This window comes from Drosophila santomea, chromosome 2L (genome assembly GCF_016746245.2).
Source record: "Drosophila santomea strain STO CAGO 1482 chromosome 2L, Prin_Dsan_1.1, whole genome shotgun sequence".
NCBI lineage: Eukaryota > Metazoa > Arthropoda > Insecta > Diptera > Drosophilidae > Drosophila > Drosophila santomea.
Window position 1 is genome coordinate 12,220,018 of NC_053016.2, and position 27,730 is coordinate 12,247,747.

At 40.9% G+C, this 27,730-nt stretch overlaps 3 protein-coding genes across 7 annotated transcripts in view; 1 reads left to right on the top strand and 2 right to left on the bottom strand.

The window, feature by feature from the left end:
* The window catches only part of LOC120447028 (potassium voltage-gated channel protein Shaw), a 41,220-nt gene that overhangs the window by 10,394 nt on the left and 3,096 nt on the right, over positions 1-27,730 (bottom strand). For all 5 annotated transcript variants that reach the window (XM_039628380.2, XM_039628371.2, XM_039628362.2 and 2 more), the window contains exons 2-3: positions 21,260-21,706; positions 2,492-2,641 (exon numbers count right to left, since the gene is read on the bottom strand). In XM_039628380.2, the coding sequence (XP_039484314.1) occupies positions 2,492-2,641; positions 21,260-21,303 (194 nt within the window). In that variant the 5' untranslated portion in view covers positions 21,304-21,706. The remainder of the gene's footprint in view (positions 1-2,491; positions 2,642-21,259; positions 21,707-27,730) is intronic.
* Positions 5,142-9,540, top strand: LOC120447044 (aldehyde dehydrogenase, mitochondrial). The gene is made up of 4 exons (XM_039628411.2): positions 5,142-5,605; positions 7,572-7,720; positions 7,799-7,895; positions 8,104-9,540. Exons 1-4 carry the CDS (start codon positions 5,483-5,485, stop codon positions 9,295-9,297), a joined length of 1,563 nt encoding a protein of 520 aa, XP_039484345.1. The 5' UTR covers positions 5,142-5,482; the 3' UTR covers positions 9,298-9,540.
* On the bottom strand, positions 12,068-13,112 carry LOC120447050 (28 kDa heat- and acid-stable phosphoprotein). Its single transcript, XM_039628426.2, has one exon. The coding sequence runs from the start codon at positions 12,879-12,881 to the stop codon at positions 12,291-12,293; it is 591 nt and encodes a 196-aa protein (XP_039484360.1). The 5' UTR covers positions 12,882-13,112; the 3' UTR covers positions 12,068-12,290.

Here is a 27,730-nt window from a genome sequence, read left to right on the forward strand (position 1 = left end):
GCGCAACTGAAAGTCTGTGATGGTAGCTGGTAGGGATATCACTTGTATATGCATGCTTGGCAAATGTGTGGATATGCATTGCATGCACCTGGTTACAAATAAAAAAAAAAAAAAAGAGAAGAAGAAACCGACATGGCCATTCCACACCCACCTCTTGACCCCCTTCTCCAACAGTTGGCATATTCATAATGCTGCCTTGGCCACTGTTCCATTCTCTCTTGGCCAACAACAATTTGTGATGCTTTCACTGCCCCACGTGTGTGTGTGTGAGTGTGTGTGTATGGATATGTAAGTGTGTGCTCAAATTGCAGTAAATGGCTGCGAGGGAGTTTTTAAAAAAAACATGGGGAGGAATCGTCCTTGTCCACAGTTGTTGGCCAACTTGTAATGCCATATCAGCTGCCGGACAGTCGCCGAGTGCGGGGCCGAGTCCTTGCCTGGTTTTATTTTTGGATGATATCTTCACTTGCCACCCATTCCACCCCCTCACTCACACACACTCACACATGCACACACGTGCGGCCATCCTGACAATCCTTTTTCCGTGATGGTTCTCAACATATTTGGTGCAACTTTTTCATCTCTTGTGCTGACCGAGCTTTTGTGCTGCTTAAAATAATTTTCCACCATGAATTCCCAAAAAAAATATTATAAATCAAGAGAGAATGCTATATTCGAGTTCCCCGACTATCAGATACCCGTTACTGGGGCACCCCGACTGACCTTTAAAAATGTTCGCCTGACTTTTGCAACCTTTTAAGGTACAGGTATATGTACATATATTCTCGATCAGGATCCAAAGCCTAGTCAAAGCATAAGGTATTTCGTATTCGCATCCATACCCATTTTACGGCTTGCATTCTACTTTTAATCTTTTAAATCGCACTACAGTAATTGTCATGGCTTTTCGATAGATCCCTCCACGTACGACCACGTGGATTGGTAATTGGGTTTCCCCATAAAGCCCGCAATTCGGTCAACTTTTTATGCCGCTTTTCCGCCATTTATTTATTTTTCACGTCCTCAAATTACGTTTCGATGAAATCACTGTCATTCTCTCTTAATCCTCCACCTGTGCATTTCTTCGCCGTTTTCCTTTATCAAGTGCGCATAACAAATATTACGCATACGCAACGTGCAACCGGTGCAATCAATATTTATAGCTGACCTCAACGAGCTCGTGAGCCGATCAGGCGAAAAAAGAGTCGCCGCGTTTAAATGCGCATAAATGATTATGTCGATTGGTTAAGTGCATAAGGAATTTGAGGTAAATATGAGGAAGCTACGAAAAAAGGCTTACTTTTTAATACATTTGTACAAAGTCAGCTTATAATTCCAAAGAACTTTGATGATTCTCTAAGTAAAATTCAAGTAAATGTGTATGCATAAATATTAAATTTTAAAATTATCAGCTATTTATTTTTGATTTTTCCTTAAGAGAACCATTCTTTTCTCAACCAATAAGACAAATTCTTATCTTTATATAAGCGATAAATAACAATTTTGACCCGCATTTTGCTTTGTTTACTGCATTTGTGCTTCGTCTGCAGCTTATCTATATAAAATCATTTCATACAAAGTGTCTGGAGCATTTGGTGCGTGCATAATTTGATTATACATTTATTCCCCAAGAAGGGTGGGTTTTCCGAAGGACCCCTAGCCTTAACCACACCCCCTGGAGGGACTCAGTTTCGTTTCCAATCAACGCAGGATGTTGCAGTGTTTTTCCTTCTGCTGCCCTTCTTTGACACCATTTGCCTGGCCGTCGGTGCCTGGTTAATTGAGTTGGAAAACTGTTTGGCCAAAGCCCCTGGAGCGATGGGTGTTCGGGAAAATGGGGTAACGAACGCTCCTGCCCAATCAATGGAGATGAAAGACCGTGGGTATGCTGACAGCGTTGTTTTATGCGAAAACAACTTATTCTGCAGATGCAGCTTCAGGTGCGGATCGAGGCGGGAATGGGTGATGAGCAACACAAACTTTCATTAATTTTAAACAACTTAAGTCATCGCAACGGACCAACGGGCCAACGGACAACACCTCAACTCAACTCAACTCAGCTCAGCTCAGCTCACGGCAAAGATAAATGAGCCCGCTAATGAGCCCGAAAAACGCTGGATAAACTTTGCAGCTGAAAAAGTTTAGATTAATGGCCAAGGCAAGTTTGCTCTGCTCCGAGGGAAACAATTAAAATATTAGTTTGTTTATTCATGAAGCAATCTATAACGATAACTGACTCTTGATATGCTTTCCCATTAATCAGAGCAATTATGGCCGGGCATAGCAAAAATTGAAATGCCAAAGGTAGCTCGAGAACAGCTTAGATGAAATTTTCCCAGGAAAAGTGTCCCTTTACCGTTCTTACTACATCTGACTACATTAAATGGGGTAATTACCATGCCTAAGACTCCCCCGTTCACATTCACAGTCACTGCACGTCGGATTGACTTTTAGCTGCCTAATTAGACCGTCTCAGCACTTGGACACTCACCTGTAATAGTTGAGGATTTGGGTGAAGACCCCGGGGTGGCGATCAAAAAAGTATTCATTGAGCACCGGATCGTAGTTGGCCAGGGCTTCGGTCAGTCGGGATAGACGTGTTGCGGGGATTTTCTTGAGCGTTGCCTTGTAGGTTTCATATCTGCAAGAAAAGTCATAATTGTTGTTTACCACATTATCTGACAAGTCACATGCCTCCCGCTTTACGGGTTAATAACTTAACAAATTACCCATGCCATAACTATCCACCGACCGCTTGACCCTTCTGTTGCCATTATATCGAGCCATAAAACCCGACGCCCTGAAAAAGTGAGCGATAAAAAAAGGTGGAGCACTGCCGAGGGAAGGGAAAGGGTGAAGTGTAAGCGAAGTGTAAGCAAAGTCCAGCCATAAGCCATTTGCATAAATTTCGCTTATATTTTCCATGGCTCTTCGCGGATCTTCCCTTTTTTTCCGCTTTCCACTTTTACATTGTGTGCCAAAAGCATAAGGCATTAGGGTTGTTGGTTATGGTTGTGGCCATGGTCCTAAGTGGGTCACGTAGATTTTGGTCTAGGATTTCCTTTGTTTGATTTGACCTTTGACAGAGATCATTACAGCGCAAAATTGATGGATTTTCCCTTTATTCAGTTTGACGGTTCTTGATTTTAGCTGACCAAACAAAAGTCAATTTATTACTTATGATTTGAATATTCCAATGCTTGGGTGTGAGAACAAAGCTTTTAGTGTTTCACTTTGTTGATTCTGTGTCAAAGCCTTTTTTGTATAGGCTTAAGCTAAAATTCCCATGTTTTAGCATAACAAATGACTTTCTTAAGCCACAGAAATGAAATGAATTCAATTAATATTTATTTGTTTGAAAACAGTGTTAAAGCTGAAGCTGATCTTCTTTACTTGGAATAAGATTAATTTATGCTCATTTATAATTTGAAATCCAAACAATGTTCCTGGTACATTTCCCTGTGGCCAGTTCAATTTCATTGGAAACACAGGAAACACACAAATATTACGCGTGTTAATTATATTCCCACCTCTGCTCTACACACGAGTATCATAGTACCATACCATCACAGACACAAGCCAAACTTAATTTGCGTAATCAGCCATAAAGTTGAGCAAGCACAAGGAGCAACATCGACCGACTCCCACCAGGAGTAATTAAATTCAATTGAAAGTAATTTCCAGCAAATTGTTGTAAATTTCATTTTCGCATTTATAGGCCACACATGGACGCGATGCTGCGATGCTGCGTCCAGCAATCAGCCATCAATGATGGCATTTAAGTGCGTGTCCTGGGCCGAGCTGTCCGAATGCAATTTATTTTTTACGCCAAACTGTTTACTCTCGGTTATTAAATATTTCATGCAGCTGAGGACAGCAACCGCAGCGACAGCAGAATCATCAATAACCGGCTTCGTCGCATAACAATTGCCATTAAAGTTTATTCGGGCGATTCGGCGATGGTAATTGGCCCCTCCGGCCGGAAAATCGACACGAATGGAGACGGGAGAAGGGGAGTCGAGCAAATGTTTACTCAGCTGCCATTTCAGTTGCATGTGTTTTTCGGACAATGGTGGGGGGGGGGGGGGGGAGGGGCATTGTATTGAATTAGTTTTCCGGCTGTGATTGGTTTCGTTCGACTGTTTTGGCCAACGATGCGTATGCGTGATTCTCTTGACAGCCAACGCTGAGCTTTCAATTTACGAGTGAAATAAATTTCGAAAGATTTTGACAAATTGGCCTAAATCGCATTTAATGAATTATGTTGAAATAAATTTCGTCCTCTTTTCGCTCATCAATTTTGTGCTCGTAATATGGCTGACAGCCGAAAAGTATGCTAAAGCCATTTTTTTATTATGCGAGTGCTCAATGGGAAGGGATGAAAATGTTCAGAAGTCAGCAAAATAACGAAGTGAAACAGCCGCATAATAAAAATCACTGTAACGGTCAATAAAAGCACACGATTTCGGACATTTCACATAATTTTATTTAATAACTTTTGCGCAAATGAATGCCCTTAATTCATGGTATTCTACCAGATTAAATAACACTACCTCATTCGTAATTATTTACATCTTTGAGGCATTCTGTTTTTAAATAATATAAGATAATTGTGAATACTAATTCTAAAACATTTATTAATTAGCCTGATAACAGTTAAGATGCTCATATTTCACTTGGTTTAATTCATTTCCTCTCGTCTTGAAATTATAACAAATTGCAAGTCATTTAAAACGAAAAACAAAGTTCTGGAATACTTTTCTTTTAAGCGAAATCGTATGATAATTTATACGATGGAAGTTTATTGATTTCCTTCTCTTTCTGGCTTTCCTATTGAAGAGATTATTCGGTAGCTATCTCGCTCTGCCTTTATCAGCAGCTGTCGGTGTTGGGCAATTAGCTTTTAATCATTTTAATATCATTTAATAAAAATTAGTACATTTTGGATGGAAACAATACTGTACTAATTAAACAATAACTTCATAATTGCTTTATTTAATAGTTTTGTTTCATATATATATTGATTTTGACATGACCTATATCTTTTAATTGTACAATTATTATTATTACTCGGTGGAATTGCTTTTCAGTTGTATAGCCAGCTGTGTGTATCAGTTCAAACAGTTAGGTCAGCTGTGTATATCAGTTCGTTTTAAAAATTGTAAAATATTATTTTAAAAATTTCTAAATTCTCCGTATAAATTTCGTTATTCCGCTACCAACATTTGAAGATCTTGAAGATAAGAGTGCACCTAGCTATTTCTGGCTATATTCTGTTGACAGCACTTGTGGCGTGGCGCGAGTTCCCCCCTAGACCCTTGAAGTATTCCTACGTAGTTTTCGCGAGCGGCAAAGCTGCGAAACCGATTCAGTTGCGCGACGACCGCTGAACAATTAAGACGCAGTTCTAGTTTTGCGTTCTTTGATACGTTCCTCTCTCGTTTTTCAATCCGGAAAAGTACAAAATAGAACTCTGTTCAAAATGCTGCGCGTTTTGAAGACCGGTGCCCTGCTGCGTGCCCAAACCAAGAACTTCGCAGCAGCTGTTGCGAACTACTCCTCCCTCCCGGAGCCGCAGACTCAGCCCGATATTCTCTACACAGGGGTAAGTCCTTGGGTTAGCAGAGAAAGTAGAAAGCATAAAAAGTGAAAAGCATTATAAATAAAGTGCGGCAGTTTTCACAATCGCACTTGCAATCTGAGCGAAGAACTCAACAGGAACTCGATAGCAAGCATTTCACTTGTTTTTAAGTTGACCTTGAGGCGCGGACAACTGCAGCTGTTATCGGCGCCACAGCCCCACCTCGAATACCCTACATATGCGAGTCCAGTTCTCCAGTCTCCCCTTTTCGGGTTTAACGAAAAGAAATTGGCAAATCAGCGAAACGCGAGCAGCGAGCGTCGAGTCTCACCGCATTCAGATCACGTACACCAAATATTTATCGCCAGATGTAGGGGAATGTAGGGGATTAGGCTGCCTAAGCGAATCGAAAGACCGGCGACTTAAAAATGAATACACACATGCACAGGCAATATCGAAAGAGCAAAAACAACTGCATATGTACATACACATACATACATAGTTCGCCGGCTATATTTGTTGTTATTTCTGCTGCGGCTTCTCGTTGTTTGCCATTCCCCCAGTTTCTTTGTTACGTCAGTGGCGCTCGCACGCGCAAAACAAAAATTTGTTTGCAGCAAATTCTCATCATTTATTCTTCTCATCGCCTCGCTGTTTAGATTCTTCTCTGGGGAAATTTGCATACATTTTACGATTGACATTTTTTTAGTTTTTATCTTTAGTGTCACCAATTAAAACTAGCGTTCGTTCGCATTAATTGAGAGAGAATTGCGGTTAGTCCAGATGTTCAGTGGGATCCATTGAAATTAGAGCAATTTATCTAGCTCGAGGAAATTTGTATGCCATTCGTATAAAAAATATAAATTGGCAGATATAACTTGATTTTCAAATGAGCTCGTTTATTAAATATATAGTTTTTATAGTACCTTTAAAGCTATGAAAACCATTCTTTGAAATCTACTTCTGCGAAAATTTCTTTCTATTTAATCTTACAACGTACCTAAATTGGCTTTAAATTGTTCTTAGTGATTTATGTAGGTCTCTCAGAAAATATAACAACCAATATTCTATGAACATCCCAATTTCCTATGCACAGACCCAAAGATACATATTGAATAAAATTTTGGCTTGTAATAATAAAAACATCATATCCAAAAACTATATTATATATCAAACAAATCATATCATATAACATATATTAATATTTCGAAGAATAAATCATTGAATAAGACTTTTTTTTGTAGCCTGTGAATTGCACATTATGCAATCTTCATAGTATGCCCTCATCTTAGAATTTTCTTTCATAACAAGAAATTGCTGCCCATAATGTATTGCTCCCCAGAAAGGTTCTAATCTCTTGGTTTACCTAATTGTATTTGTTGCCATAGGCAGTTTCCACTCCTAATCACCTTATCACCGGCAGCCCCATTATTTTGGGAGCCTTTAGTGGGGCAGATAACATGGCACACTTATAAGTTCGACTTCCCACATCGAACCAGTCTAATCGTCTAGCCAAACCCCCAAAAACTGCGACACGTGCCTTCGCTATGTTTATATTTTTTCGCAATGTCTGGTGGAAAGTTTTATATTCGCAAGCACATTGTGAAATTCAACGTAGATGTATGCAAAAATAAAAACCAAAGAGAAGAAAACAAGTAGTATAAAATAGGATGACGAGATGAGGAAGGTGGATGAGGGCTCACTTCGTTTCAATTTTAATCAGTTAGCCGGTAAACGTTTCAGATTACCCGGGATGGGGGTTTGTCAGATACAAGTAGTCATGCAAACTGAACAATCAGCCGATTGCGATAGAGGAACAACACGCACGGCAGCCAATAATAACAAATAACAGCAGTCAAGTGCCTATCATTTAGAGGAGCGGCTGCTTGATTGTCACTCCAACAAAACGATGTAAAATCCAAATGAATTCAATATGAGAGATTGTGTATATGATATGGCACTAAATGAAGCTGGTAACTATTTATTGCAGGTGTTTATCAACAACGAGTGGCACAAGAGCAAGTCGGGCAAAACTTTCGAAACTATTAACCCGACCACCGAGCAGGCCATCGCCGAAATCCAGTGTGGTGATAAGGAAGATATCGATATTGCCGTCCAGGCTGCCCGTAATGCATTCAAGTGAGTGTGGGACTCGGGCATAAATCCGTTGTGTTCACTAATGATATTTGTTAACTGCATTGCATAATCAACCACCAGATTGGGATCTCCATGGCGTCGCATGGATGCCTCGGAACGCGGTCGTCTCCTCTACCGCCTGGCTGATCTCATTGAACGCGATCAGGTCTATCTTGCCGTAAGTATCAAGAACTATATAGTCAGACATGAGATGGAAGGCTCTTAATTGCGTCGATCAGAGTATTAGATTATTTTCTATTCCATTTATAATCAATTCTTTCACACTTATAAATTAAAAAGTATTCAACGCCTTTAATGATGTCCTTCGAATTTAAAGATAGTTTATACATACTTACATTTTCAATGAAATTTATATTTTCCGATAGAGTCTGGAGACCCTCGACAACGGTAAGCCCTACGCCATGTCCTACAACGTGGATCTCCCGACTGCCATCAAGAACCTGCGCTACTTTGCTGGATGGGCGGACAAGAACCATGGCAAGACCATTCCCATGGACGGTGACTTCTTCACGTACACCCGCCACGAGCCCGTGGGCGTGTGCGGCCAGATCATTCCCTGGAACTTCCCCATCCTGATGATGGCCTGGAAACTGGGTCCCGCCTTGGCCACCGGCAACACCATTGTGCTGAAGCCCGCCGAGCAGACCAGTTTGACCGCCTTGTACATTGCCCAGCTGGTTAAGGAGGCTGGCTTCCCAGAGGGTGTGGTCAATGTGGTTCCCGGATTTGGAGGTACTGGCGCTGCCCTGGCGAACCACTGTGATGTGGATAAGGTGGCCTTCACCGGATCCACCGATGTGGGCAAGCTTATCCAACTCGCATCCGGAAATACCAACCTGAAGCGCGTAACACTGGAGTTGGGAGGCAAGTCGCCCAACATTATTCTGGCTGACACCGATATGGATTACGCCGTCGAGACGGCTCACTTTGGCCTGTTCTTTAACATGGGCCAGTGCTGCTGTGCGGGATCTCGTACCTTCGTCGAGGACAAGATCTACGATGAGTTTGTCGAGCGCAGTGCGGAGCGTGCGAAGAAGCGCACCGTCGGCAATCCCTTCGATCTGAACACTGAGCAAGGTCCTCAGGTGAACGAGGAGCAGATGGATAAGATCCTTGGTATGATCAAAACAGGCAAGAAACAGGGCGCCAAGTTGGTCGCCGGTGGCAGTCGCCCAGAAGGTCTGCCCGGCTACTTCGTCCAGCCCACGGTGTTTGCCGATGTCCAGGATGACATGACCATTGCCAGGGAGGAGATCTTTGGACCGGTCCAGCAGCTGATTCGCTTCAAGAAGCTGGATGAGGTCATCGAGCGGGCCAACAACTCCGAGTACGGATTGGCCGCCGCCGTCTTCACCAAGGATCTGGACAAGGCCAACTACATTGTGGGTGGTCTGCGTGCCGGAACCGTGTGGGTGAACACCTACAACGCCCTCGCTGCCCAGGCTCCATTCGGTGGCTACAAAATGTCCGGCCATGGACGCGAGAACGGAGAGTACGCTCTGTCCAACTACACGGAGGTCAAGAGCGTCATCGTCAAGGTGGCTCAGAAGAACTCCTAAGAAGGACCAGACAGATATTTCCTCCAAGAGGGACGGTTAATTAGGTTCGCCCTGTTTAGGTGATCTAAATGCCGGCGATAATCTACTGCTTACATCTACAATCTACATCTCTATATGCACATAGTTTTAAATAAATCTGTTTGATATACGGTCAGTTTTTGTATTTTTTCCATTCGGTTAATTCTGTTTAAGTGTACATTGCTATTTTGAAATAAAGCATTTGCGAAACGTGTAATTTTTAAATCAAGTTTTTTATATATCAATCGCATATAGTATGCAATGCAGCTATGAAGCTGTGCAGGGCACTGGTCTGACAATTCGAAAGTTGTTTTATTTACGTTCTTTCCCTACGCCCCCCTCTTTGTCCTAAGAGTTTTATGTGTAATTCCAATGTTTGCCAATAGATTCTTGGCTTTGTTTATAGCACACTCTGAACTGAATGTCATTATTTTGCTTATCCCACAACAACGAGATAGGACAAACAAGCACACAGATACTTCCTCACAGTTTACACTGCACGAAACATTGATTGGTTTAGCATTGAGCCAAGAGCGAATGGATAAAGTGAGCAGCCAGCACACGGAGCTCAGGGAACTGGCTCTTACATCTAGGAGAAATAAGCTTACATTTATTTGCATTTATTGGCATTTTCCATCGTTTTGTTTTAGCCCCGAACTCCTGAGTGTGTGTGTATGTTTGTGTTTGTGTTTGTATCTATGTATCTGTGAGTGGATTTCTAAGGGACTTAGACTCACATATCAGGACGTACTCGCACTTACACAGACACATCGGGTCGTTTTTCATCCGACATCAGGGCAAAAAAAAAATGGAAAAAGTTGTCCATTAGATTGGACAGCAGCTGAGCGTGTCAAGTGCTTTGCGGTTAGTGGAAAACTTGTTCTTTTATTTTCCACTTTGTTGTTTTCGAAATTGAATAAGCGCATTTGTATGCAATTTATTTAAAATTTGTATTTCAATTTTTGTGATGACCAAAGGCCAAAGTGCAAAGGGTTATTTGCTGAAAAAGAAGAGAATCTAAATATTTACATCTCTATGACGGGTTTTGTAAATTGATAAATTGATAAGTCGTTTCTCACTTTCTTGCTTAAATCGCGTTCTATTCACACTATTGAAATAAGTATGTATAAGTATTTAAGAGATGGTATTCAATTTAACTGGATATTTCGAAGTGTGTATGAATTATGAGGGTAAATATTTCATAACAGTTTATATTTACCGTAGACTGCAAATTTTGTCCAAAACGAAAATTTATTTTGCATTCCGTTTGAAAACCTAATTCGATTTGTGCCACCTTTTCATATTGAACCAAAAACCAGCAAAAATCACTAAGCCCCCACGGCGTATACGCAATTATTTTATTTTACCACTTGTATTCAGTATTTTGGATCTGCGCTTTTATTCTGGACCAGATATTTTAAATTGATTTTCGCTTGATGGCAACCATTCATACATATTCGAGTATAGAACAAAAAAAGGACGAGGGCGAAACTGGAAAAACTGTTAAAATTGCAAATGATCCATGGGCAATTTTAATACCCCAAAAATGGCAGGTGGCCAACTCGGAAAAGGGCCCACTAACAGGGCCGGTACAGGACTTTAGTGACGAGAAGGGAGGCTGCGGGGATCGAAGGATATGGAGAAGGAATGATGATTGCCAAAAGCGCAGCCGTGCGCATTGAGGCGCGTGCACAGGTGCGCTCGAGCGTTGTAGTTCTTAGTTCAGGCTCGAGTGCGGAACATAATTGAAAATCGTTTTTCACCAGCTATATTATAAACTGCAGCCATACTTTAATTATCCAGCCTCGCCAAAACTATAATTCAGCCCAAGAACTCCATTGCAAAAACCGCCACAAGATGCGGGCAAACAAAAAAATCAAGTATCCGCCACATTGGCCAATTTGCAGGCACTTTTTTTGCGGCCCTGCCATTTAACTTTATCGCTGTGTCTTCACTCGATTACATTGTGATGTTCAGTGGCCGAGGACTGTCAAAAAAGGGGAAAATACTAAAAGAAAAGTAACAATTCCCAAAGGGACATCGTGGAGATGCCAGCGCTTTGATCATTAGTCGGAAAATGCCATGGACACGGCGTAGATAAGCCAACTGAAGAAAACAAAAAAATATATATCGATGGCTAACAAAAAGGCGAATACAGTGTGGAGAAGGGTGTGCAAAAAGCTTAACAATCATTAGCACTGTAAACAAGTTCTAAAATGTTTGGAGGAAACTTAAGTTCTCGCTGCCCAAAAATATGCAACGAATATTTTCCGTTGGACGCGATTTAAAAATCGCTCGCATATCGCTGGAAAATCGCTTAAGTGCCCATAAGTGAAAAATCAAATTGCGTTCAACGCACTCAGCCACGCAATTGCATCGCACTTAACCCAATAAAGTGCCAACGATCCAGTTTCAGACCAGATGTGTCAGCATTTTGCCCCAAAGCCCTCTGCCTCCCCCGCGCCCTGTGTCATCCACGCGATTTCCCTTCGTTGTTGGCCTATTACCTCCGTTAAACGGGCTAAATGCTCTCACAGATACATTCTATGGCCGTAATGCGATTTACGCACAGTGGGCTTAAAGGGGATAACTGGTGACAAAATAGGCTAAATGCAAAAAGCTCTAGTCAAAAAGGAATATAATCTAGAAAATGTGACCAGAGAGAATAAATACAAATAATGAATAAAACCCTTTTAACCTACAAGTGACAAGCTTAATCGCTCCACATATTGAATTCTAAATATATTACATATTTATATAGTAAAAAAGTAGTTGATTTACTTTTGAAGAATTTGTAGTTACAAAAGACACGCTTGGAAAACTATAATAATTTGGAATGCTTGTTAACGGGAATTTATTCTGAAACAATTTCATCCCCCTCCATTAAATGATGTTTGCGTTTGTTTTAAATGTTTCAAAATGTCTTATTCATTCCCGTTTGCGGAAGTGAAGGTCGGTCCAAAAGAATGGATTCTCTACTTGGCAAACGGCTTCTTGGTGACCATACCGGCTGCCTTCTTCTCCGCCGCCCGCTTGGCGGCGGTTTCCTCGCGTTGCTGCCGGATCAGAGCCAATCTGGCCAAGTCGGCTCTAGCCTCGGTGGTTTTACCAGCGGTATGGAGTTTCTCATAACGCTGACGTGCACTCTGATCCTTGGCCGAATCTCGGCCGCGACGGGATTGACCCGGCTTGGATTGGTCGAGCATAATGGCTGAGACCTTTTGTGGACCCTTCTTGGCCACCCGGTTGGGATTCTCGATTTCGATGAGTGAGGCCACGCCCTTTTTGGCATCACGAGTTTCCTCTTCACAATCCTCGGAGGAACTGGCTTCTCCAGCGGCCACAGCTGATGTGAGCTTCTGATTGCGAGTCGTCTTTTGCAAGCTGCGATCCTTCGTTATGGAGGATGATGAACTGGCTCCGCCGTCGGCTGCTTCTTTATCTTCGCCATTTGCCCCTGAGCTACTGACCTGGTCGCTATCGTCGTCCGACTCCTGCTGCAGTTCCTCGGGCGAAGTGAATTGGCGAGTGCGACCCTTGTAGTTCACGAACTTGCCTCGTGGCATGATGATCCTAGCGGTGTCCTATGTATCCTGTTTATGTGAAGTATGTGTATGTCCTGCTGCTCGTTGCACAACGCTCGTCTATGCTTTCAAAATCAGCTTAATTAAATCACGTTGCAAAAAAAAATATTTGCTCAGTTCCAAAAATTCGTTAGAAATGTACAAATTTCTGCTTGAAAATAAAATTTCAATAGCTATCCAAACACACTTTGTTGCCTTCAGTTGACAAGTATTTTGAATTAAAAGTCAAGCGTTACTTTGCTTTATTTTAACACCTATAGAGAAATGGAAATGTGAAACACATGGAGATGAGATGTATAGTTAAAAATAGCTGAAACGTGTCTGCATCAATATCGATTGGTTATTTTATTTAAAGCCTCTTAATTGACCTCATCCACTGCCCAAATCAAGCCAGTAATTAAAAATGCATTGTAACCCGCATTTTTCGGATTTGGTCGCCGCAGATGCCATCGATTTTCACGCCATCAACGGCAATAGCGTGAAAATGCGCAAAAATTCGCAGAAATGCCGTTGCAGTCAATAAGGTGGAACTTTGTAATCCTGCCACACCAGCAACATTCTGTTGCAACGACATCGGCAGCAGTGGCAGCAGCAGTTTCCATTGCTGCAACAAAAGTGAAAACGATGATGGCTTTGATGCCACTTCAAATGGAAACGTTTCCACACATCATCCGACTGCTCGACAACCAGCTCGTCTGGTTCTAAGAATTCGCCGACTGTTGCAGGGCCTTTGTTGTTTGCCGAATGCAATGCCATTTCCGTGTCCGTCCCCTGGCCACGCCCCCCGTTACACATGTCGCACACGAGGGCGGCAACATCAGTGTACCCTGTAATCGTCGTTTGACAAGGTGTCTCAGACACATTGGCTTTGAAGGAGTGGTAAATTTTTAAAATAGTAAAAAAATCGGAAGTTAAGCCAGTTATGCATATTAGCTTAAGCTCGTGACAAGTGTTTTAATATTTTTATGAAAAATCATATTACTGTAAATATATTTCCATTGTTTGCATTTTTAGCATAAGCACTTTTTCTTGTAAGCTGTTTTTCGGATAGTTATTGTTTTATTTGAATTATGTCATTGAGTTTGCGGCATCTACCAGGTACCAGATGTCCGAGCTCGTTTCCTTCTGTCTGTGGCCCCATCACCCATTTTTTTGTTTGCCGCGCTAGTCCGGAAATGTGCATAAAGTGGAAGTGTATTGCGCATTGGCGTGAGAAGAGCCATTGATGATGGGCTGGTGGTACCCCTTTTCCCCTACATATTCAGCGAACACGCTTATGTCCATATACCCCATTTGGGCCGGAACCCACGCCGCGCGGCATCTTCTGGGCATGCCGGGGGCGCCACAAATGCCAGACGAGACGCTGGCGAGGCTGATGAGTTGCCAGGCAGTGCACCGCCATTGCCATCACCATCGCCATCGCCATTGCTCCTGGCTATTAACTTGCTCAAATATTTGCACAGGCAGCCGCGATGCACTAGACGCTCAGAACAGCTAACATGGCCAACACAAAGCAAACAACGCTCGGGTTTTAAAAGGAGGCAAAAATGAGCGATAACGTGGAACGAATAATGTCCTTTCGTTGCTAAAGTATGGCAACAACAAGCAGCGCTGCTTCAAAGGAAGAACACTTTTTTGTTTGCGGAACACAAGCAGAAACCACTTAGAATCCGCAAAAGTGTTTATGGCATGCTTTAAAGTCGAACTTAAATTGGCCAGCTCAATTTGCAGTATAACAGATCAGTTTTATGTTTAGCAATAAAAATCAACTAATAGGAAATATGTAGTAGTTATCGTTACTCGTAAAGTTCTAGTTTATTTTTAAATAATGCAGCACATAAGATTAGCTGTTAGAATAAAACGTGCTCAGCTTTCCATTAAATAAGAAATTGCGTTTATGCCTTGTTTACGTACAGTAAAATAATGGCCTTAAAATGGCTTATTTTGCTCTGCCTAATAAAACACCTAGAAATTTTTCCGAAAGTTGAAAGTACAGCAACGGCCTTGTGTTCTTTATGAAGGGACTGCCGACAAAACAAATTTAGCCATAACTCCTAATGCCCCCCATGACCTAGGCGAAATTACATTGAAATATATGAAGACTTTCTCCTTTGGCAACGGAAAGCCCCCGCCCCCCGGGGAGACCTTTGTGCGCTGATTGTAAAACCCTTTTTAATTAACTCGCACAAACTCGCGAACAAAACGCGTTCGCGAGTCACAAAGTAACACAAGGGCCGCAGTCAAAACGCGTTTGCAAGCCATTTTTATTTGGCTCTACCAGAGGCTGAAAAAGACCTGGCCCGAACAGATACTACCCCCCTCCCCCCCTCACTTTGCACAAACATTTCTGAGTTTGTTTTTCCGCTCCCACTGCCGCATCCTTATCCACCGCCCCTCAGCTTTACAAATTGTATTTCAACGGTTTCGCGCTTCATTAAAATTGCTGTTAAAATAACACACGCATAACACGCGGAGGGGCAAGGGAAGCGGAAGTCCTGGCACAAGGACGCATAGAAATAGCTAGAGATACTCGCATGTGTGCACGTAGAAAAATATTATCTGCCTCAAAAATGGGCAAGATAATTTACAAAATAAATCGTTTACTTTTAGTTCAGAAGTAAAAAATTAGGTCGGTATTTTATTTTTTTTTTAATATTAATAAATAAAAGTTATAATTAATAAATAAATATAGAAAAATAATATCAAATCAATCTCTATATATAATAAATTCATGTCATTGTGTTATGCTGCTAAAAGTATCTAAATGAGTTAATAACTAAATTTCATCTCCGAATCCAAATATTGTTAATAGAGATTATTTTTCAGAGCCATACCATTTAATTTTATTTTCGTTTCCACTTAAAGGTCCGTGTTTTTTCTTTCTCTGCACGACTGCGTGTTTCTAAGCGTGTGCCAGCTGACAAGGCTTACAATATGATTTTGTGGTTCTGTTCACTTTTTGAGCTCGGTCTTCCTTGCCGTCGTTGTTTTGTTCTGGGTTAAAAAATTGTTCCCCGCATATAAACACACCATTCAACGCACTCGAGTACGCACACACACAAACAAACACACTCACACCCACACACATACACATTCGAATGCACGAGCGGCGGAGTTAACCCATGAGTTGAGTTGGTTTCTTTGCCTTTTGTTAGTTCTTGAGTTGAGCCACTGAATTCAGTCTCCGTTTATATAGTTTATTTAACTTCAAAACAACTTTCACAACTTTGGGATAGCTGAATCTCCTAGTGAAACTTAGGCAAATTAAATGAGTGCAGTTGAAGTGAGCTTTAAGATGTTGAGGAACAAGGATATTCAAAGTATTACATTTTAAATGGTCGGGAACTAAGTCAATAACATATTTGGATATCACATACAATCCCATATTAAGCTATTTTAAATGAAAACCTTTACATGCACTATTAACTTTCAAGAGTGTTTAGTGCTTTCTAAAGAAACTAATATTACCAGTGATTTTATGTACATGGACATATGGACATGGAGTAGTTTGAATAAATTCGCTTAAGATTTGAGCAAAACTCAAAACTCAAGCATTTTTAAATATTCCTTAAACAGTAAATGAATCAGTGACTTTAAACCTTTATGACCCTGGCCGCTTTAAAACTTCTTATAATGCGCCTGGCACTCGAAAGATACCCGCCAGCCAAAGTGTCACTAAATCTCACACCTCGACACCCAAAAGGGTTAAAGTGGCGGTTTTCGGTTTTTTCCTTTTGATTTTGTATAGACCGTAGGCGGTATTCGTTTTCGTTTCGTTTTCAGTGTTTATTTATTTTATGGCCCTTTTTTCCGCTGAAGTTTCAAAAAAAGAAAACGGAAAAAAAAGAAACCAAAAAATGTTTTCCAATTTCGTGGACGCTGACAGTCAGCAGGAGACCTCGATGAACGCCTGGCTGAGTGACAACAACACCAATGGGTGGCATGAGGGTTAAGGGGGGCGGCAGATGATTGGGGGCGGAAGGCGAAGATTTCGGTCTGGCCGAGTATATTAAAAGCCAAAAAGTTAATGAAGCGTTAGGCGCTGCAGACGAAGCCGCAATAAAGCGGTCCAAACATAAAACAGCAAAAGAGCAGGAAATTTATTTATTACTTTGCCATTTCCGCCCAGCCACGTCTCCTTAACTTGGCTATTTAAACAAAGGCAAACACGCAGAATGCGAATGGCAAGCATTTCGAGTTGCTACTTCAACTTTTCTCGTGCTTCTTGTGTTAGGACACGCGCAGCTGTTGATTTTAAATTGTTGTTCTTGTTCTGGTGGTTTTGTCAGCTTTTCCCGCTTTTCCTGCTTTCCCTGCTTTTCCTGCAGCAGGTCCTGTGATTCCTAGTGATACTGTGTGTGTGTGAGGCAGGAGCACTCGCTTTTGGCCATTGTCTTTGGCACTTGCCACTAAGCGGCTACTTGAGCAGTAAAACCGGCACGAGCATTTGCATTTCACTTCTGCCTTCACTTATTCTTTTTTCACAACTGAGCTTCTTGCTTTTTTATTGTGCTGCAGCAAATGCCGCAGAATGCTTGTCAGCAATTTGTCATTCTCCACAGCGTCCTTCCACTTATTTGTTCCGCTTTGCAGCAGCGGGACAATAAGACATTTTTCTTCGCATTAATTGCAATTAAAACGTAATTTCAACAAGTCGATATCAAAGTTAATTGACCAATTAGGAGCAAAGCGATGTGATTTTACAAGGGATAAGAAGCAGCTGTAAAATATAACAACATGGCATATCTTCACTACAATCTTTATTTTGAAGGGATTTATTTTAACATAAAGTGGGTTTAAAAGCAGACTTTTAGCATTTATTGGATTTACTTCATTTTTAAACCCGATTTTAAAATTCTGTAAAAAAAAAAATTATCAGCACAGCATTTAGCTTAGGCCTATAAACAAATTAAAGCTTTTAAGATGAAAGTTAATGAATGGGAATCAGTCAACATTTATCTTTTATTCAGAGGACAAGAGCAGATACTGTGATGTTTGATGTCGCAGCCCACAGCCTTATTTATTGACTGTTAAACTTTTCATTAGCCATTTCGTTTAATTCGCACACAATGGCGTGAGATTGAAGAGGGATTTTGAAGGCAGAGATGGCAGTGAAAGCGGTGAAAGCAGTGAAAGTCCCAACAATGGCGAGGAGAAAATGGCAGCGGAAATACGCAGCGCATCACAAACAAACAACCAGCGGCACTAAGTATAATGTATTTGTGTTGAAAGGCAGCCACAGTGGCAACTTTACTGCCAGTGTGTGGGTGCCTGTGTGTGTGGGCTCGTATGTGTGCGTGAATCAAAGATACAATCAGTGCGCAATTGTCTGCGTTGATGAGCAGCAGGATCTGGGAGTCGCCCATCCTTAAAGCGAGCAATTCCCAAGCCAGTGCCCATACAATACTTGCTCCTCTCTTCCTTTATGGCCGAAAACGCCGCGTAATCACAATGATAATCATCACACATCCAGATGCCGCAGAGAACTTGACGGAATATATACAATTTATTATTATTATTGGGCTTAATAAAAAGCTTTTTCTGCCAGTCATGATTAAAGTTAACGCAGGAGTATGTATTGAAACCAGCAATCCTCCAGAAGAAATAATCCGTTTGGTATATGTGGTTTGTTTATAAATTTGTTGCAATTAAATAAATTAAGAGAATACAAAACATTAATACAAATGTTAAGCAGAAAACAATTTGTGTCACCTCTCATTTATATTTTATATTTACATTAAATCACAAGTAGTTAATAGTTTAATCCCTCTTCTATTAATGTTGTTAGCCGCAATGAATGTTGTTTGTTATTTTGCGCTTAGTGGATTTATAACATAACATTTCAGTTGCAGAGAAATGTACAATTTAAAATCAAATACTCCAACAGAGCTGCTGCATTTGCAACTACTACGTTGATGTGTAATGTTGGAAGCGCTATTGATTTGCAAACACAAGCATCATTTGAATACCATCACTAATTGGATTCCACACGAATATGCAAATATGAACTGTGGATTATCGGTTGGTTCCTAATAAGGATCATATGCCACTCACCTTGATGAATTTCTAAGCCGTGATTCGCAAATTACTTGTGTTGAACAAGCCGACAAAACTTAACCTGCTTTCCCGCTTCGCTGAGCCGCAAGTATTTTAAGCGCATTTTCTTGCTGTTCCCTTTAGGGTGACAACTTTGGGTCTGAATGCGAAACTTGGGAAAATAGCAAACAGCTTAGGACCAAATATACATACATACATATGTAGTCGCACTGCAATGTATTCTATTTAATGCTCACACGAACAATGCTTCCATGTATTATTTGTGCTAAAAACGTCGGCCAGCTGACAGCGTGATGCCAGTCAGCCTGCTTGGCCCGCATAAGTATGCTACCAAAGTGTGTATGGTCTAAAAGGATGCCATCGCACACACACAAACACACATTCTCGCGCACACAGAAACACAGACAGGACTTAAACAAGCATTCGAGTAGTGCGACATATTACAACTCCCCCTTTTCCACCCATTTCGCAGCTATTGCAGTCTCCACAGTCCTTTAAGCGAGACCCAAACCAAAGCTTTCATCCATTTATATGGCAAATGTCGGTTTGAGATTTATGTACGTACTACGTATATTTTTTTGCAGCAGTAACGGACTGATTTTGCAGTTGTCCACTGGGAAAAAAAACCGAAATCAATAACGTGCCCTCTGCATATGTAAATACGCTTTTAGCTTCCAATTTGCAATGCACTGATTTGCTTTACTAAACACGCCTTTGTAATAGTTTAACTATAAAAGTGGAATTAGAGCTGTGTAAATGTGAATTTGCTTCCTAATTAAAAGTTTTTCCCCCCTTTTGCAAGGCATTAAATTAACACACAAGTGCAGTATTTCAGTGTTTTGCCCACAAACCGCCTGATGACGCCACATTCAAGTGATTCTTTGTAAGCCACAGTACATTTTATATATATTTTTTAAAGAAATATGTCAATTTAATGGCTTTGCTTTATGGGCGTGGTGGATTTGAATGTGAATTGTTCACCCACGCAAGAATGTATTTTGCCACAATTTGGTACTTTCCGTTGATATTTCATTCTCTTTTTTGTGGTCTTCAACTGCGGTTGAAGGGAAAAAAAAAACCAGTGAAATAGAATTTATAGCATGACGATGCAATTGCAATTGCATTGTTAATTTAGCAAAAGTGCGGTTTACCGAGCGGTAAAAATATGTTGCCAGCAATAAAATTAACCCGCTTTGTAAGGGTTAAACTGGTTTCAAAAACACGCTGTTCAGTGATGGGAAAAAACTGATTTACTACTGTACCATGTATGTAATTGAAAACGCGAAAAAAGTGATTTAAATTGCCGAAAAGAAAACTGCAAGCGAAGCAACGGAATAATATCAAGGGATTTTTCCCTTAATCGCCCCTTTCGCATTGCCCATTAACGGAATCATAAATTATTAACTAGGCCCGAAAATCTGCAGCTGGATAAATGCTCTCAGCCAGAAATGTGCGCTCAAGCAGACAGGGGACCAAGTCGAGGGAGGTTTTCATATGTACGTACATATAAATATGTATAAAAATCCCCAAAAAAGCACAGCCACACACGAAAATGATGTTGATGATGATGATTTTGATGATGATGCTGCTGGTGATGGTCCCGATGACGATGCTGATAATGGGGCTTACAACTCAAAGCCACAGCACAGTTATTTACATAAAAGTACATACAGCAACTCACACTGAAACTGGAATGAAACACAAACACAAGAGTCAACATTTCCCGTTGTAACGCAAGTTGTGAACAACTTTACTAGCCCTATTTTGTTTTTCTCATTTTTTCCCTTTCATATTGTTGGCAAGGATAACAGCTTCCATTGTTTCGCCAGGCGTAATCACAATGCCCAAATAATGACGGAAATACATGGGAACTATCCTGGCCCAATATCCTGTCCAACAAACAAAAACACAGTATCGATGGTCCAAGTGCGCAAAATTGGATTGAACGTTGGTGTGTTACTACGACTAGGCTAATATGGCGAATATATTAAATCAACAGGATGTGCTACGTGATTTGGCAATGCCTAAGATAAATATAAACAATGCCATCTATGGCTTCAAAAGCAAGAAACCTTGAAACCAAATGAAACTAAATAAATTTGTATTGATTTTAGGTATATTGCAGAGAAGCCCTACAGCGTTTATAACTTGTTTACAAGTAAGAAAATATTTCTGATATTATTGTATTTGATTATAAAATTTGAGGTTGTGATTAAAGTTCAAAGGTAAGGTTACAGTGGATTGTTATGCAATGGATTTGAAGCCCTTTAAAAACTCTTTTTAATTTGTTTAAACAAACTCACCTTATTCCGCCCACATTGAGTATGATCCGATTTTCGCCATCCATGTTGCATGCAACAGTTGTGGCAACAGCAGCCGCATGCCAAACTAATTCTTCGACGGCCCGCCAGCAAATCGAACAAGAACGTGAACACCTTTCGAATTGCTTTCAGGGGTTTTATGTTTTAGATTATATACAAAATGCTGCCACACACATATGTTTTTCTGTATATACGGACACTAAAGCACTCGCGATCCACACGGCGTATGAGCAATTTGTACCCGCGGCGCAATTCCTTTTAATTAGACTTGGGCGCAGGATGCACTTTCACCTGAAACCACCTGGTTTCCTGGCTCTTCAGCACTAAGAGCTGAGTTTGTTCTCTTTCGTTTATGGTTTTAGCACTCCCTTGCTTCACTTTCCATCGTCCTTATCCGCTTTTGGCCCACGGCACCTCGTTGTCCTTTGACTGTAAGTAAAAGGGAAACAAAATAGATCCCAAGGACTTTAGTAGAGTAAAATGCATACCGTTATTCGGTTAATATTTGTGCAGCAATGCGCTGTGTGCCCCCAAGACACACACACACGCTCAGAGTTATGTACGTGTATATGTAGAATGCATTTTATGTACATGGAAATACTTGAGGCATAATTCCAGTTACGCCAAAGTGCGCCAGCATCGAAACAATTTTCCTTTGATAAAAGCAAATTTAATTAGATATTTTTGTTGCACAGAATTTCTCAAGTATTTCGCCAAGGATTTAAACTTCAATTGCAATTTTAGTTGCAGAATATTTAACATTTTACCTTGAATGCTTTCCTTTAACAAATTCATCAGTCTCAAGGAAAACAATCTAACCTCGAGTATTTCATTTCACCTCGATGGTTTCAAAATATTATTTTATTATTTTCAAATCAATTGTGGTTAATTACAATTTTGTTTTGACTCGAACGACGCAAGTACTTTACTGTATCTTATTATAATTTTCTAAAAAAAACATTTGATTGGTAAAATTTGCTAATAAAAATATTCAATTGCAGTAATCAAAAAAGACAGTATATAATGAAAGACTCAACTCAGCGCTTTCCAGGCTAAATAAGAAATGCAAACGCCACTTGAAAGCCCCGTGAAATTCACAAAATTAACAGTGAAGCGAAACACGCGCAACACACAAAGAAAATTGGAAAGGTTCTGGGAAAATCAAGAAAAGCGTTGTGCCCCATCACTGCGGCAGTTTTATGGCCAAAATGATGTGGCCAGATAAGAAGACAGACCTGCATTGAAAAATCTTATATATACACCATAGTGGCTTCGCCGTTAGTCGCTTTGGCTGAGTATGCAAATTTTTTACTTGGCCGCACTTAAGCAGCATTTGGGCCAGGATTCGCGAGGAAACAGGAGACAGACGGGGCCATGTGTTCGCTGTCAAAATGACAAAATGTTGGTTAAGTGCGACGAGCGCACAAAAGTCAGAATGGAGCAAAGGGAACAGAGAAGAGGTAGCGACAAGACCACTCCACCGATCAACCGACCAACTGACTGACTGACTGACTGACTAACAGAATGACTGACTGCCTGACTGACTATATAAAAAGGACACTCGACAGAGAGTACGACTTGCAGTCGGAACGAGATTCCGAGTGAGCAGCTGGGCCAGCATCAAGTGCGTCATCAATCTCGACGGCGTTTAGAGAGACTTTCCATTCATTAAGTGGCTACCGCCGCCGAGGATTGACAGGAGCAGCTCCTCATCGTTGAGTGCTTTCAGTTCGCGCTTTGTCTTTCGGCTTGGGCCTCCTGTTTTCCCCAATTCCTCCGCCATTCTCAATTCACCAGCTACCATCCTCTTATATTCCCACTTCACAGCTGCACCGCCTGCCAGTGGCACTTCGCTGTCTCTCTCTCCGCCTCCAAGGACCAAGTACCAAGTAGCAAGGACCCACTGACTCCCCAAAATCAATCACTTGCTCAGTGAGGCCCGGCATGTTCGAGGATGGGACCTATCAAGTCCTCTGCTCGTTTCCCTCTGAGGCTCCAGTGCCAATGTGTGTTAAAGTGAATAATAAGTTTTTGCCAATTTTGTGTTGTGATGGAGGCGATTTGTTTAACTGCCTTCGGGGATGTCAAATTGGTTTGGCGGTTGTATTTTCAAACAATTGAAAGACGAAGAGTTAAATAAAGCTAGATTAATTATGGCTTTATTTTAAACAAGATTACATGAATGCTAAAGATCTATAAACAAGGCATTTAATAGGCATGGGAATCAATTATTGTAGATGCTTAAGAATTTCTTTACAGTTAAATACATTTGCCATTAAGTATAAGCATTTTCTGTGAAAATGTTAATACCTCTTATGCAGACATGTTAATATGAATTAATGGCCAGAATAAATAGAATATTTGCAGTACACAAAATATCCATTTCAATTGCATTAACGCAACGTCACTCATACGCCACATTAACCCGATGGTTAAAGCAAAACCTCGTGAAAACAAAAACACGAAAATGGAGCAATGAAATGGACGCAGATAACGCTGACTTTTAGTCGCAATCTAAATCGGAATCTGAATGCGAGTATGGGTTAGTGCCAGCGAGGGGGGGGGAAAAAGAAGAGAAAATTCGAAACAATGCTGCCCACAGCGCAATTGGAAAAAAATAAAAATCAGAAAAGTCAGTACGAAGGGGGGAGGTAAAAGGAAAAGTTTTGCTGAAAACAAAACTACGGCGAAACTAAATAGAAAAAGTTTCGGGTCAAACAAAACGTTTCCCTTTCGCTGCAGCCAAATAATGTGCAAATGAAGAGTGCAGCAAATGGCAACACACACAGACCCATAAATCGAGTTGCGTTTTGCGTTTTCCTTGTAAATTAGGGATGCGAGGGGCCGATGCGATGCGATGCTCCTGATGGCGATGATGATGGTGAAAATCAATGGCCAGGAAGCGGGCTTCTTCGGCGTCGCGGGAAAACTGCTGCGGACAAGGTCAGTCCGGCCATTGTCCAATTGTCCGGAGCGGAAATAACCGGAGCCAAGAGCCAAAAATGGCGCAAAAATGGTGCAAAAATGGGGAAGAAGTGGGGGCAAAAATGGGGTAAAAGTAGGGGTTGTAGGCGAGCATAAAGTTCTGCAAAGGCAGGGCACCTCGTTCCTCTGTCGGATATTCGAAAATAGCTTCAAGACTTTAAGATGAAATCTTCTTCATCTCCCATCAACCGAATTTACTAAAATAATGTGTCATTTATAAAACAAATATTTATTTTGTTTTTTTCAGTTATTTGCTGTGCCTTTTTGTTTACTTTACTTTTGTCGCAATCAATTTCACGTTTAATATTAAAAAAATAGTGCAAACTAAAATCAATATTACCCTCGGCTAGTGCACATGAAACTTGATTGCAAATGATTGTTGTAAATGAGAGGAAAAACTCTATCTGACTTGCTTGCTTGCAGGCGGAATCCAGCCAAATGCCAAACAATCTAGATTCAGTTTATTGTTTGTGACTGCCTGCCTTGAAATGCATTATTTATCAGTTTCAAGCAAAAGTTTGTTCAAGTGAAAATGTTTTTAAAAAGTTTGTCAACTAAAATAGGGAAGTATAAAAATCAGACACAATTCGACTGCACACTGTTATATAATTTATTTCTTTTGAAAAAAAATATATATGTATATACTCATTTAAATTAAATACAAAAAAAAACGTACTTCTGAAATTGATATTTTACTTTAAGCCAAGGCCTTTTTTTTGCGTGAGCAAAAAAGTCGCAACAAAGGGTTCAAGGACTTGCACAGGACAATAGAGGAGAGCCTCAATAATCCGACATTGAAGCAAAAAGAGCATTGGCCCATGATAATGGCAAGAAATACATAATTCGTTTGTCTGACCAACTCGACAATATCCTGGAGGACAAAAGGCAAGGAACGCCACGTAATCGCAAAAACATTGGCCAAGGCAAAAACCAACTCAGCAAATGGGGCGCCCAAGTAGATGTACATCCCAGGGACTTTCGGGAAAATCGTGAAAAATCGAATTATGAATACGCCGAGACGGGGGCGGACAAAAAGGGGAGTGGCAACGTCATGCAGCGCATTTGAAATCATTGGCCTGTACCGAATGGGATTATCCCCAACGTGTTTGTTGTACTGCTTGCTTTTAGTCCCGAAAATATGATTACTACTTGGCGGCAGCTCCAACTTTATGGCTCTCCAGCGCCACGCCCACTACGCGCCAGCCTGGTGTGGGCGTGGCAGCTTTGGGGATATCCTCCCCCTGTCAGGCATTAAATAATAGGCCATAAGAAATTGAATTGTAATTTATGCCACTTATTATTCCTCCCAGCCAAGCCCATTCTTTTATGCATGTGAAATATGTTTGACAGATGCATAAATAATTAGACCAGAAAAGACCAGAGGAAAAAGCGTGGAAAGTCTAGATATACGTATGTACATAATTTCAACACCAAATTTATACATTTATCCTACAAATGCAGGCTTTTAAATTTAAACTTTGAATTAAGAATGCGACTAGTTTTCTAAAATATGTCAAAAAGAAAAAGAAAAGGTTTAGAATACATTTTGACCTACTGGAAATAAAAAATGTATCAATTGTAGAATAAGTTTCACATCAACTTCTGCGGTTGTAAAACGTTTTCGCACAGAGTCAGACAAATACTTTGGAAAAAATAGGAAAACGAAATCATAGCCAAAAGATTTATTATCGACATCCGCAGCAGCTGTCAGCACCGAGTGATATTTATGTTTTTCTTTTGATTCCCAGCCATACTTTGCAGCCACTTTCCTTGTGGAAAACCATCGCATCAGTCAACTCGCATTGGCAGTTATGGCCCGGCTCCACTTGGCAGTGTTTTAGTTTTGCACAACTTTTAAAAATCTCTTCAACTGCCTCGTAGTTCTGCTTCAACAGGATGGCCCAGAAATAGTTTACATATACATACACACGTATGAAACTCATTTTAGTGCTTGCTTTTCTGTGAAAATCCCCACCATTAGTTTTTCCCAGTTATTTCGTGTTGAATGCATACGTAAAACTGAACATTTTCTCCCTCTTTGATGTTTGACATGTAAAAATATTTGAAGTAAGCCAGCCAAAGTGTAAGGACGGGCGGCATTGGCCGTCTGGGGAACTATGTACATCCTTTTCATTCAGCACTTATCACATATAATAGAATATGAAATTCACATAAATAATGTGAGTGCAGCATGCACAAATACGCGACCCATTTTTTTGCACTAGTTGTGTAGTTGTGCCCGCTCGCACAGGATCTCGAGTATATTGAAAAATATTCCATTACATTCCCACAGGATATGGCAATTTGCCTCGGCTGGCGAAATCTTGCTTAGTTTTTGCTTCTCTTTCTAGCTGAGCGAATGTCCCTGCTGGCCTTTAATTAAAAGCAAACATGTTTGCCTGCAAACCCAAGGCAAACACACCCACTCACCCATGGCAGTACATTTTATTTGCCATAAAGTAAATGTTTTACAATCTTAAATTACATTTTGGCAGGGACTTTCCACGCCCATTTCTCTGCCTGTGAACGACACACGTGTGTTTGCATCACGTGTCGAGATTTCAGGTTAAATAATTTGTTTTCTGTCGAAATTCGTGTATTGGATTTTGTTAAATTGTTTACACAAGTCCGTGTTTTGCTGCTGTGCTTTATGCAAAACACATTTTATGGTTTAGGCAAACATATATGGATGTATTTTATATGTATTAAGCCACAGCGCTTGATTGCAGCCTGCCAGTTACATTTCATGGTTCAATAGCTTTTATAATTAATTTGGAATACAAATACAAAAAAAATACAAATTACACAAGAACTGAAAACTATTAGTCACATTTTTACGTAACTCCCCCAGAAATGATCTGAGAAATGATTGCTGCTTGTCGTTCGCTATCAACCCTATCATTTCCCAACACATTTTGTATAACCAGCCGTGCAAATAGCATTCGAAGACCTGGGAATTCTTATCGAGACAACATTAAGTCATGCGGAATGGCAATCAGACCGCAAAAGACATCGATGAGATCACATGAGCACATGACAAAAGGCAAATGACAAGTGCCGTCGAGTTGGATGCGTGCAAACGCATTTCTCGGGACGACAAGGAGTCCACATACTTAAGGCGAACTCGGTTATGTGGTGACGTCAATGGCGGGCTGTTTAATTAAATTTTCAAAGTATTTTTCATGCTCTTAATTGTGTCAACGTCAGTGCCAGAGAATTCGAGGCGGGCGAGGGAGGGCTGCTTGGAAAAATGCAGCAAGGCCGTGGATGTCATTAAGCGCAGCTTCCGCAGGAGCGTGCAAAAAGGAGTGGGAATGCGCGCCGGAAAGTAGGCTACACAAGTCAGTAGGTCACAGACATGAAAGCAGCTGTTGTCGATGACAGGCCCCCAGCTCCTTTTTCGATACGATACCCGAGGGGTTCGAGGTTCCCTTTTGCTTCCCACCACATTTCTTCGCCCCACATGAA

Coding starts and splice junctions, on each gene's coding strand:
- LOC120447044 (XM_039628411.2), top strand. CDS start 5,483: ATGCTGCGCGTTTTGAAGACCGGTGCCCTGCTGCGTGCCCAAACCAAG. Junction 7,721..7,798: donor GCTGCCCGTAATGCATTCAA/GTGAGTGTGGGA, acceptor ATCAACCACCAG/ATTGGGATCTCCATGGCGTC. Junction 7,896..8,103: donor GCGATCAGGTCTATCTTGCC/GTAAGTATCAAG, acceptor ATTTTCCGATAG/AGTCTGGAGACCCTCGACAA.
- LOC120447050 (XM_039628426.2), bottom strand. CDS start 12,881: ATGCCACGAGGCAAGTTCGTGAACTACAAGGGTCGCACTCGCCAATTC.